General features: G+C 37.2%; 2 protein-coding genes across 2 annotated transcripts; both read right to left on the reverse strand.

Annotated features, from left to right (window-relative positions):
- Positions 1-214: 214 nt before the first annotated feature.
- On the reverse strand, positions 215-4,483 carry slc25a17 (solute carrier family 25 member 17). The gene is made up of 9 exons (XM_028455330.1): positions 4,280-4,483; positions 4,005-4,065; positions 3,869-3,935; positions 3,029-3,180; positions 2,831-2,947; positions 2,588-2,736; positions 1,498-1,593; positions 1,323-1,408; positions 215-860 (listed from the first exon to the last, which is right to left on the reverse strand). Exons 1-9 carry the CDS (start codon positions 4,334-4,336, stop codon positions 707-709), a joined length of 939 nt encoding a protein of 312 aa, XP_028311131.1. The 5' UTR covers positions 4,337-4,483; the 3' UTR covers positions 215-706.
- A 2,633-nt stretch (positions 4,484-7,116) lies between these two features.
- Positions 7,117-10,321, reverse strand: rpusd1 (RNA pseudouridine synthase domain containing 1). Its single transcript, XM_028455510.1, has 6 exons — positions 10,211-10,321; positions 9,574-9,795; positions 8,962-9,085; positions 8,774-8,876; positions 7,967-8,068; positions 7,117-7,877 (listed from the first exon to the last, which is right to left on the reverse strand). The coding sequence occupies exons 2-6, from the start codon at positions 9,759-9,761 to the stop codon at positions 7,471-7,473; spliced, it is 924 nt and encodes a 307-aa protein (XP_028311311.1). The 5' UTR covers positions 9,762-9,795; positions 10,211-10,321; the 3' UTR covers positions 7,117-7,470.
- Positions 10,322-12,119: the final 1,798 nt, after the last annotated feature.

Here is a 12,119-nt window from a genome sequence, read left to right on the forward strand (position 1 = left end):
AAAAAAAAGGAACCAGCTCAATCGAAAAATAATGTACCACAATAAAAATCTTTGAGTGTTCCCCACATAATCACCTTCTCCAGCCATAGTTACACAAGAACACCCGACCTACGCCGAAACTGGTAAACAACAGGCCAGGTTCAACATGAACAATAAAAACAGGAAAAGCTTTAATAGAATTCGGTAATGTAACTCGACAGACACATTTCCGGGTTATATTTTTTTAATGCAAAAACGAAATTCAACAAACATCTACAACATCATACACCTCCAAATCATAGTCACCAATCTTACGAAAAAAAAAAAAACCCTCTCGATGGTGTTTTATTCTGCAGGTCTGAAAGTGAAGACAACTACTAAAGAGGTGTTAGCTGTAAATGGTCCTACTTTAAAACAAAATACAGTGGAATGTGTTTAACGTTTGTTTCTAGAAGGTGCAGGACAGTCAAACAGCAGTGCAGGAATCAGATCCCGATCATTTAACTCTCTACATTATTTCATAAAAAAACTAATTATAGATACAAGTGTTAGTGGTTTCTTCTGTTTTCTTGGTTCAAATGTTTAGATGGTAACATCTCTGTCACAGATTTACAGAGGAAAAACGAAGAAGGCGACTCCATAATGGAGTTTGTAAGCACTGCATCAAAAAGTTAATCAGTGCTTGAATGGACGACTGTACACACAGGGTTGTGACACATCTTTCCAGCTAACGCCTCCTGTGATGGGTATTGCTCAATCCCATGGCTCTAAAGGTGCAGCTGGCAATCTTCTCATAGAGAAGGAACATAAGGGCTGCAGTTAGGACCGTCTGCAGCAGCTTTGCCTCCAGGCCTTTGAACAGCCCCAATAGGCCGTGTTTCCTACAGCAGAAAAAAAAACCAAAAGGTTTCAAATTTTAAAACTATGCCATCAAATAATAAGTGAAAGGCGGCCAGTAGTAAATTCATAACTTCAACATGTGTTTCTCACTTAGATACGTATCAGTAAATGTGTGCAATTGGTTAAATGTTGAATTGTATTCTCATGTGAACTGTGCCTGCAATATTTTTCTTTTTATTATTACATATATTTTGACTCCTTTATTGCAGTTTTAGAAAACTAATATGCATCAATTCTAAAAAAGTTAAATGCAACACAGGTCACAATGTAAACATATACCAACAGACAGCAAACTACAAAACCACACAGCGTTTTTTAAACACTGTAGGAATTGGTTTAGTTGCTAGGAAAGAATAAACCAGATGCACTCACAGTAGTGGATAAATTCCAACACAAGTGCATTTGTTTGAATGTGATGCATACACTTTGCATTTTAAACGTACCTTGCCCGACTGATAAGCAGACATTTGATGGTTCTGAGACTGGATAGTAGTTTGGACTTTTCTGTTGATGACTTTAATTGGCCAAACTACATAAAAGAAACATGCAAACAAATCATCAAGATAAGGTATCAATAACCTAATATTTGTGTCAATATATATAAAAAGTAAAATTCACCCTGAGAATGGACTGTATGGTCTGCAAAGGGTAGGTCACAGTGGTGGCAACAGCTTTGGCTATGGCACCAATCACAAAGATCTCTAATGATGAAAGCTGTGAGAAGGAGAAAAAAACACACCACATTTTGGCTAAGTGTAACATACTATAGTTATGGAGTTAACAATGTTTGAATCACACCAGTAACCAGAAAAAATGGATAAAACAACAACTTTCCCACTTTTTCACTAAGAATCATGAAAAACGGGACGTGGTGTTAAATTGTCCTTTGTACCAAAAGATGGTAGTAACATGAGGTTTGCCATTTGAGAATGGCGTGGGCGCTGTGTCTCAGATATGGGATGAATGTAAATTTAGGACGCATCATCAGGCAGGCTCCTTTGAATCAGGGGGTGTTTCGGCCTTTTTTACACTAGACACTCACATCATAGGTGGCCAGCTACAGGGTGATCAAGCTTGAGCTAGCATCCTGTAACTGTGTCCTTCAACGGCATTTCTGCGGTTGTACCAACCTCTTCATTGACATGGGTTCTGATGCTCTGCGAACTGTTGTTTCATACCCGTCACTGTGCTTCAATCAACTTATTCAACTGGTTTCTTCATAAGAAGTACTGGTCAATGTGATTCCCTTGCTTCTGCTCTCTCAAACATCCTCTCGTTCCTTGGTGGATTCTCAGTCCCATAACTGCTGTAAATTTTTCCAGCCACTAGTGCACACCTAGCCTGGAATCCATCCTAATCTCTTGGTATTATTCTATGTTTAATACAGGCGATTAGTCTGCAAACGCTCACCAGACGTTTCAGTTCTGGGGGACTGAGCAAGACGGAACAAACACGTGCAAAGTAACCAATCAAAATAAGAGCGGACGTGACAACAATAGCGCAACAAGCCTAGATCTTTTTCCCTAAACGGAGCTGACCGGTCTATTAGCTCAAATAAATGCTGAATTGGATATAACTGATTACCCTTTGACTTTTGCTCAAGTCAAATGTAAAATAATGTGAAAAGGATTATGAAGTCAATGCATATCAATGGTTTTCTCATCCATATAATGTCTATATGCATTGTTCATGACTGGTTTTAACTCACCTCTCTAGGAACTTCTTTTCTCAGCTGTCTCTTCAACCCTTCATAAATCATGAACTGGATGGCAGGGTTAAAGACCAGGAAAAGGGATGGGATTGTTCCATTCCACAGGGCCCCCACACCCTCATCACGGGTGATCTGCGCAAAGGCATCTGCCAAACCACAAAAATCAGAAAGCCTAATCCTTAGACATGAAACAAGATAAAAGAAATCAAATTAAAGATGAGTTAAATAATTGCTTCTTACCCAAAATGCCTGCGTAGTTTGTAGGTTGAATGTCTGTGTTGCGGAACTTAGAGCCCTGAAGCTTCAGTCTGGTATTGACAACCCACAAAGGGGTGGTGACCAAAACATTTACAATACCTTAAAAACAAAGAGCCACACGTTAGGAACAGTGTTATTATTATTACCACTGAAACCACTTTCAATCTATGTCCAACTCACCTGCAGCGATGCCTACTAATAAATCAGTGCTGGATGCAGACTGTTTGCCCTTCAACCAGGTTGACTTCAGACAATTGAAGCAGTAGAAATACACAAAGTTGGAGCAGCACAGGCTGCAAATGACTGGGAACCAACCTCTGTATGGAGCTAGTCTGATACAGGTGCAAAAACGACAGAAAAATACTCAACTTGTTTAGAGGTCTGACATTTAGTTAGGGAAAATACAACAATTGGTCAAGAATATACTTAAAAAAAATAAATAAAAAATTCAATAGGAAAAGATAAATAACAAAAAGAAGTGTCTCCTAGTACCTAATACGTATCTACATAACGGCAGTCTATCCGTACAAAAGATGGCGTTGCCGGACCTTTTCTACATAAGGATGGCTGAGTGGTCTGAGGTGCCTGACTTAATAATTCTTCCTTCTGCTGCCGTGGGTTCAAATCCCACATTTGACATATATATATATATATATATATATATTTTTTTTTTTATTTGAACATATTCCACCTTTAAAAATACAGATGAATTTTTTTTTTTAAATTAGGGTATTTCCTGGGTTAGGGCTAAAATAAAACGGTAAGCGGGGTAGCTAAAAATAAAATATGAGCCAAAATAAAACTGACGGAACTTTAAGTCACGTGGTGCATCTATCAGGTGACCTAAACTGGCCAATGAGGGGCGCGGCGTACAGATAGACTGCCCGTCAAGTGACACGTATTACGTACTGATAGCCACTGCCATAAGAAAACAACAACAGCTTAAAAAATGTCATATTTAGAAATATTTTCCAGTGAGAGCTATCTATTAGCTATGTATTTTGTCGTATTTCTACTTACAGTCCTTCCTCTTTGATGATTTCTGCCAGAATCGCAGGAGTTGATTTTGCTTTCCTATTTTCATCCACTATACAAAAACAGAGAAGTAACATATTACATCGTTATAGCTGCAAATAAGACAAAATTTCTGTCTCACCCTGAAGTCGTAGTCTGGCTGTGTCAAGAGGAAAGAAGACTGTCATAGCTGTTACACTGCCCTGAAACAGACACAGAAAGAAAAGAAAAAAAGATTCTACCTGTCATGTCATGTTAAACAAAACTGCTTTTGAAATTATTCAAGTTTTAGATTACAATAGGAAACCTTTAACAAATCTAAACTAAGGACAAACACAACTCAGCACTTTCCCCTGACACACACAAACAAGCGACCATTACTATTTTATCACTTTTAGCAAAGCTGAGGTAACTCACCACAGCTCCCGACACAGCATGGACCAAACTCTCATAGGAGAAAACTCCTGCACTCATTGTAACAGAGTTGTTGTTTGTATAGCTTAAAGTAGACTGAACAAAAATATATATGTATATATATTTAAGGGAAAAGAGCGTCTAATGGGTCTTATATCCTATTATTTCGCTTTCTCGGCTACGGAATGTTTCGGTTAGAGAAACCACGCCCCTTTTCTTCTTCTTCTATGGTTTGCTGGCGGTGGAACTGTAGGTGTATTTGCGCCACCTGTGGTCAGAGTGTATACTGAGAGGACCTTTATTTAAAAACAAAAACAAACGAACAATAAACAAGACTATATTCTATTTATTACTATGATAGCTTGTAAGTACTGAAGCAGAACAAAAAAATATTGTCTCTTGAATTATTTTGTAAAATATGATTGTCATTTTTGGTTACTTCATCTGTTGCTTGAGTAGTTCCCTTTTCTCCCTTTATCTTGGATTTCTGATTATTACACGATTTATAGTTTCTACTTCTCCATAAACTTCACACTTCCCATTTGGACGTTTCTCTATTCCAGGGGTTCTCAACTGGTTTCACCCTGGGATCTGCATTTTGCCACAGTCATTAATTATTTTTTTTTTAATTCTTCATACCAAATTTAGTTTTTCAAAAATAAGTGTTGAAAACACAATCTTTTTTAAACCTAAATCTACATATTTTTGTGTGCAACATGCATTTCACAGGATGCCAGTCAAAAAAAGGTTTCTTTCAAAAATAAAATACAAGTCCAACATGAGAGACATTAAGTAGTCATTTATTTTTGACCAGCTGCCTGCGATCCACCCACTTTTGGGTCCCGACCCAGCAGTTGAGAACCACTGCTCTATTCTAAATCTTGTGCTATTGAGTTTTATATGACCAAACTTTAGCCTTGATATGACTGCTTCTTCTTTTCTGTTTCTCCCAGTTACCCTCGTGGTTTTATTCCAATTACCTTCCTCTTGCTTTTAATTTGAATTTTAATTTGTTTGACTGCATGGGATTTTTTTTTATTTCCAGCAATGTTATGTGCCATGTGCTATTCCTGTAACTTTTCAAAGTATTGTAGTTCTGTTGTAAGGTTTGATTCTGATTCTAAAGGCATACTTTTTGCCAGGGATGACTAATGTAGTGTTGGTCAGATAATTAAAAGTAGTGTCAATCAACTGTATAATGGGGAAGAAAACCTCTAATTATCTGCATAAATATGCATTGTGGAAAATAACACCAGTTTTAGTTTGTAATTAATTGCAAGCAATTAATATCACTGTAATGAACTTTCTAATTAAGATCACTTCTTTACAGAGAAATACTTGTGGAATACGTTGCTGGAAAGTTAGTTTCAAACTAAGGTTGGCTTTACAGTATATATCGTACTAATAGTGCTTATGTTTAATTCTTATTATATAAAAAAAAAAAGCTTAGGCAGTTAACTGTGCTGTTTAAGTGTTCACTTTCCCGACATCTTGTTTTTGAAAAATTTAATGTACATTGTTTTGAGCTATTTAGGCGCAGTAGCTTCATACCTAAAAAATTAGTCAGAGGAAACCTTCAACAATGCAAACAAAGTGGTATAAAAGCTCTTTATTCATGATTACGGGAAATTTGTTTAACTTAGAACATATTTTAACTGTAGATCAAACTGCGTTCATGCTCAACATTGCTTTGATAATCAGTGACCACCAGGTGTGATATTGTTGCGGCTAAAATGCCTGATTTTGCAGCAGCTTTTTTCAAAAGACTGCGGCTAAAGTTGGGTATCTTAAGGCTTTATTGTTTTCCAATACTTTGCATAAACGGGTAAATTTGCAAACTGATCTGTTTATCACCTCTTTGCCTTAGAACTCTTCCGTAATAATAATTAATAAAACACCTCAGATACACAACAATTTAACTAAGATAAAGATCTTTTCCATCACAGTTGAAAGGTTTTCAAAGCAGATCATTTTAAATATAGAAATAATAATAAATACATATTAGTGCTTATCCTGAAAAATCTCCTCAATGCAGGATTGCCACTCTTCGAAAGGGTAACGACCCCATCATTCCTCACAGATGTTTTATAAAAAAATAGACACAGCATATTTGATAAATACTGTATGAGACACAACAAAAACTTATTAGCTGCCAAACAGATCAGTTTACATGTTTCAGATGATCAGGTTCTTCCCTCGGCGACACTTGAAAACCATACAGTTGTAATTTTTGTACCTGCATTTCCCCACTACGAGATAAATAGAATCATTTATAATAATAATAATAATAATGTATACTTTATTTTATTTATTTATTTATTTTTTAATAAAAAAAATAATGTATACTTTATTAATCACCGTAGTGAAATTTTTCTCTGCATTTTACCCGAAGGGTAGCAGTGGGGTGCCATTGCAGGCGCACTGCGGAGCAGTTGAATTGGGATTAAGGAACTTGCTCAACATCTCGCTCCAATTTGATGACGCGTTCCCACTTTGATGATGAATTTGACGCGGCACTGAGCTGGAGAAGCCGCACCTCCAGGAATCTCTCTGCCATGATTGCCATGTAAGCAGACACGCCCACGAAGGTGAGCATTTCAGCGTCCTTCCCGCAGTGCTATGTATGTATTTTATACAGTCTATGTATGTACCGGTGAACGCCCCGCCCCCACACTCTGTCTCGTGTTTATAAAGCAGCATGAGCTCGGCTACGGAGTGGGTGGGAGGAGGGCGGGCCATCCTCTGGCCCTACGTCACCGTGTGGGGAGGAGGAAGTCAGTGTCCCGTCTATAGACAAGCTCACTCATGAATATGCATAAGTAGGCTGCAAATCAGCCTGTTTGTGTAGATGTAGAGTTACTCAGGAAGTGACTTTTCAGAGGCTAAAACTTTTTTTTTTTGAGTTTGGGAAAATAAACCTCAAATACTATGTTTTTGGGGTTCTTAGAACAAATGGAGATGCCACCACTACCACGCATTTATCTGCCATTTACTATTTTTCACAGTGTATAATTTTGAAACTTGTTTACTCTGGCACCTGGTTACGTCTACACACACACACGACATAATGATTGACATAATTGCACAACCGTTTAGAATTTGGGTAAATAGTTGTAATCGTAACATCCCACATTTCTGGAAAGACCAGATATTCAAACATAAAATAAATAATAAATGTTGACAATGAAAACCCACTAGTCTATAGCCCATTCTCTCAGCCACTCCTGACATTGCCTACTTTGTACCTCACTCTCAGTCTTCTTCATGCTACGTTTTCTTCTTTCCTCCTCTTTTTGCTCTTTCTCTTTCTTCTTCTCTTCCTTCAGTTTTTGGTCCTGCTCTACTTTGCGCTGCAGCAATTCCTCCACAGTGTCTGTTACAGTCCTCAAGGAGTGCCGCGGGAGCCACTTTGGGTCCACTGTGGAAACAAAGGGGTCTCCAGCAGTTACAAACAGGGGCTGGGGTTCCAGGGGAACGTGAAGAAGGTGGGCATGAAGCATCATGCGATAAGGAGCATCGTCTGCTCCTGAGCTGTAGGTGAAGTCTCCAACAATGGGATGGCCGATGGCACAGCAGTGGACTCTCAACTGGTGGGTTCGGCCTGAGGATGAGGTTAAAGTGAAGTCATTTGTTTTCAAAAGAATGTAATTAATAGCGTCTCCTATTTGAGAAAAAAAAAAGATCACGTACCCGTCAGTGGCTGCAGTATCACTTTAGTAGCAGGTTCCTCATCATAATGGCCGTATTCCAACACAGTCAGCTCAGTTTGGCACAACTTGGGGTTCTGACAACCTTCAGAGAGACACAATTAGGGGCCTATATAGGGCTGGGCAAAAAATCGATTTCATCGATTAATGGAATTTGTAGATAAAAACTCTTTTTATTTTGCAAATTTGAGTTAAAAAATAATAATGATAATAATTTTTAAAAATATTTTTCTTTTTTCCTTACCACAGTTTTTTCAAACTTGTTCGCGTTCCAATGTGAGCCAGCCCCCTCTTTGTTTACACGTGTTTACCCTTTGAGTAGGCTATATGTGTGCCACAGGCATATAAAATGTTTTATTCGCACTATGCTGAGATGCTAAGGGAAGAGTTTATTGTTTTTTTTAATTGTAATGTTTTATGTTATAAAATATGTAGTTATATGATTTCTTAATCAGAAAATTTACGCTACTGTGAAGTTGCTGTTGCACTTTTGCTTAAACCTGGGTTAAAGCTTGAAACTGTTGAATGACAGAGCCTCATCTACTTTTTATTTTGGGATTGTGGACAATCACAGCAATAAAGTTGCACTTCTGACAATATATCTGATGTCTGCAGTCATTTTTAAGTGCATTTAAAAAAAATTGAACATTTAATTGAAAATCAAATTTTTCTTTAAAAAATCATAGATTTTTGTCGGTTTTGCATTTTAAAAGATAATGTTGGAGCAAAAGTATGCCCTGCTCAGTCCCACACATCAACTCCTATTAAAATATGGAATAGTGGCGTTTACCTTCTGTTCCAGCTATACACATCATGTGTGTTTTTCCATCCGTGGTGTTCTTGCCAATGGAGAAGTCCAGAATTTGTGTCTGCTCTTTGACCCACCCACGTAACTTCAAATGAGAGAGATTCATGATTATTTTAACAATAACGTCTCTCCTCCATACATGAGTAGCTAAGTTTAAAACGCAGCCGTACCAAAGCGAGGTAAGCTTTGGTCACAGTGCGGTCCTTAAAGCATCGATAAGCCTGCCCAGCAGCATTCTTATTGAGGGCCACACAGAGAGCCCCACTAGTGGAGAAATCTAACTGATGACAAAACCTGGTGAGTGAGAGTGAGAGAGAGAGAGAGAGAGAGAAAGAGAGAGAGAGAGAGAGAGCGCAGAAGTTATGGATATACTTCATGTTACAAGCACACAATGGCCACGTTTACATGGGAGCTTTAATTCCTTTTTAATTCAGAATAAAAGTGAATTCTTCTTTAAACTGACCTTGTAAACACTTAATTCCTAATGTAAATGTAATACCAAATGAAACTTAAATCCGAATTAGGTGGCTGGTTTATTCCGGTTTTAATTCCGAATTAAATAATTCATCTATCTTGTAAACACTTAATTCTGCTTTAAGTTAATTCCAGTCGTTCTTGCCGCGATGATGCACTGGTAACGACATAGTCCAGGATGGCCGGCACAAAGCAGAACACTTCAATTCGGAATAATTTAATTTGGAATAACTAATTCTGAATTAAAAAACATCATGTAACCGTGGCCAGTATGGGACAAAAAGGTAAATAATGAATGCGACACTGACCTAAATCCATAGTAGGTGCTTGGGTCTGCCAGCTGAGGGAAGCGGTGTCGTAGTTGTGCCTGCACAGTGTGTTTCTCGTACCACATTTTGCTGTCGATCCGAATGTCCCAGTGTTTATCCACCACAATGAAGTCATCGCTCTGATAAAGCACTCGCAGACTTTCCAGGCTCGCAGGCTCTGTGCTCATCTTGTGCTTTCAAAATGACACTGTTTATTCAGCCCTGCAAGTGCAAAATGCTTGATGTAATATTTCACCAACGTCACGACTGGAAAAACAATCACACTGTGTAGCCCACTTTGACCATGTGTACTGTGAGAAAACACTGAGTGCATCTCTATCTGAACAATCACAGGAACTGTTTTCAGGCTTACCACCACCACGCAAAATAAAAAGTCTGTGAGCCACAAAATGAGGAAAAATAAGTGAAACGTTATGCTATAGATTTCATTGTACCAGTTCCATTGGTGGATGTCTAACCGTACAGCTACGCACGGATAGCCACTCCGTTTTCTATGTAGCATTAGCTCATCACTGCTATCGTTTCAATATGAGAGGTTTAAGGCGGAAATCTTCTTGTTCTCATTATGACGGTAAACATAACCTTTGTGAGACTGTGTCGCACATTAACAACTTACCTTACAGCCATAAACAACACTCACAACACACGACGCACAGTGAAACTCTTCTTTGAGAAAATGGTGACTATGAATGACGTAGGAGCAGAAGCACCATGTGACTCAGTAGCGCCACCCACAGTATCGGAGGTTTGTTTTAATACTGATAGTGGCTGTTTTACAGATTTCCTTTATTATATTAAGTCAGTCCTAAAACAGTACTAATATTTCATACTCGCGTATAATACTGTTACTTGATTAAAATTGCACTCGAGTAAATCATACATAAAATACTCAAGTACAAGTAAAAAGTAGCTCAAAGCAAAAGCTACTTGTTACTTTTACCCACCACGTTTATTTTTGGTCACAAATCTTGCCACGGTTCTCTTGCATACAGAAAACATCTAACGTATAAACTTATAAAAAGAAGAGAAGATCTTGCGCAAATAAAACCTAATTTATTCTCCACAAAGGCATCTGTAAAAAAATAAATGGTTTGTCAAAAATGTACAATTCATTTTTTAAATTAAAATAACATCAATTAAAGTAAATTCAAAATTTGAAAACAATGTTCATGTTCTAAGTATAGCTATTTATGAACTCTAAAAGTGAGAAAATAATCAGCATTTAATGCTGTTTTGGCGCTGTGCATTACGTTTAATCTGATTGGTTGGCTATAATGTGATGCAGTTAATTGCCTTTGATTGCTGTCTGGTCATTTAATTTTTTTTGTAGTTTTATAACAAAAAACAATAATATACTCAGTTACAGTTGGGTATAGAAATGTAACAAATTACTTATTTTTAAAATATACTTAAGTACAAGTAAAATTACTGATTTAAAAATATACTAAAAAAAAAAAGTACAAGTACACATAAAAGCAACTAAATTACAGTAACGTGAGTACTGTAATTTTTTTTGCACTTTTTTTTTAACATCATTAATTTAACTTTTATTGTCTGTACAGCCTTAAACAAATGACCCATCCAGGATGACCCTACTGTTTTTAGGCTCTAAAGAATAAAAATATGAGCATCAAAATCAAAAACTCCATATAGAACCTTGTCTTCACTCATAGAATGATTTTAACTGTATCAAAAAAAATAAATAAATAAATGTTTTACTTATGTTTTGACAAACACACCTCAGAGGGGTTTCCTCTTAGGTCTAACAGTATCAAACAATCAAAGAATGTGGTTAAACTGCAAAATTAAAAATTCCATCCATCCATTCATCCATCCATCCATCCATCCATCCATCAATCCATCCATCCATTCATCCATCCATCCATCCATCCATCCATTCATCCATCCATCTGTACTAATTTAACAGTATTAAAGTCGAACCAACAGTTAACTTTTCCTAAAATACAATAAAGAAGTGATCCGCAGTCTTTACAATATTCAACCGTTGTACAGTGTTCATTGGCAACATTCCTCAATCTGTATTGGTTAATCCTCCAGGATGGATTAAGTTTTCATTGTATGGTTTCTTTCCTGACTGTTCAAGGTCATTCACTCGTAATATGCAGCTACATTTGTAATCTTACTTGACCTTTTGTCTGAACTTGACCTGACAGTGACAGGGTTTCCTGAAAATCTACTACTGCGACGGAAACGTTTTTTTTTTTTTTTTCCATCATTCTTTGTCAGTTTGTAGAGTAGGATTGTGACACAGTATTTTATGGTACATTATCTCCTCTGTTATAATAGAGTTATTCGTGGATGTGTGCGATTTGTTTCCAGATAAAAAAATATTTCAGGAAATTGTTGGACTCAGGAAACCATATACTACAATGTAATTTTGAAGGATGGAGACAGAAGTCCAAGATTTGGTGAAATTTTTGATTTAAAGTGACTTACAAACCTAGATTTATGATGAGATCAGGCAGCTTTTTACAATTTTGTAACGTTATGAGAAAAACACAAGA

This window comes from Gouania willdenowi, chromosome 8, assembly GCF_900634775.1.
Source record: "Gouania willdenowi chromosome 8, fGouWil2.1, whole genome shotgun sequence".
Classification (NCBI taxonomy): Eukaryota; Metazoa; Chordata; class Actinopteri; order Blenniiformes; family Gobiesocidae; genus Gouania; species Gouania willdenowi.

Coding starts and splice junctions, on each gene's coding strand:
- slc25a17 (XM_028455330.1), bottom strand. CDS start 4,336: ATGAGTGCAGGAGTTTTCTCCTATGAGAGTTTGGTCCATGCTGTGTCG. Junction 1,594..2,587: donor GAAAAGAAGTTCCTAGAGAG/GTGAGTTAAAAC, acceptor TCCTTCTCACAG/CTTTCATCATTAGAGATCTT. Junction 1,409..1,497: donor CCATACAGTCCATTCTCAGG/GTGAATTTTACT, acceptor TCTTTTATGTAG/TTTGGCCAATTAAAGTCATC.
- rpusd1 (XM_028455510.1), bottom strand. CDS start 9,761: ATGAGCACAGAGCCTGCGAGCCTGGAAAGTCTGCGAGTGCTTTATCAG. Junction 8,877..8,961: donor CCAAAGCTTACCTCGCTTTG/GTACGGCTGCGT, acceptor TCTCATTTGAAG/TTACGTGGGTGGGTCAAAGA. Junction 7,878..7,966: donor GATACTGCAGCCACTGACGG/GTACGTGATCTT, acceptor CCTCATCCTCAG/GCCGAACCCACCAGTTGAGA.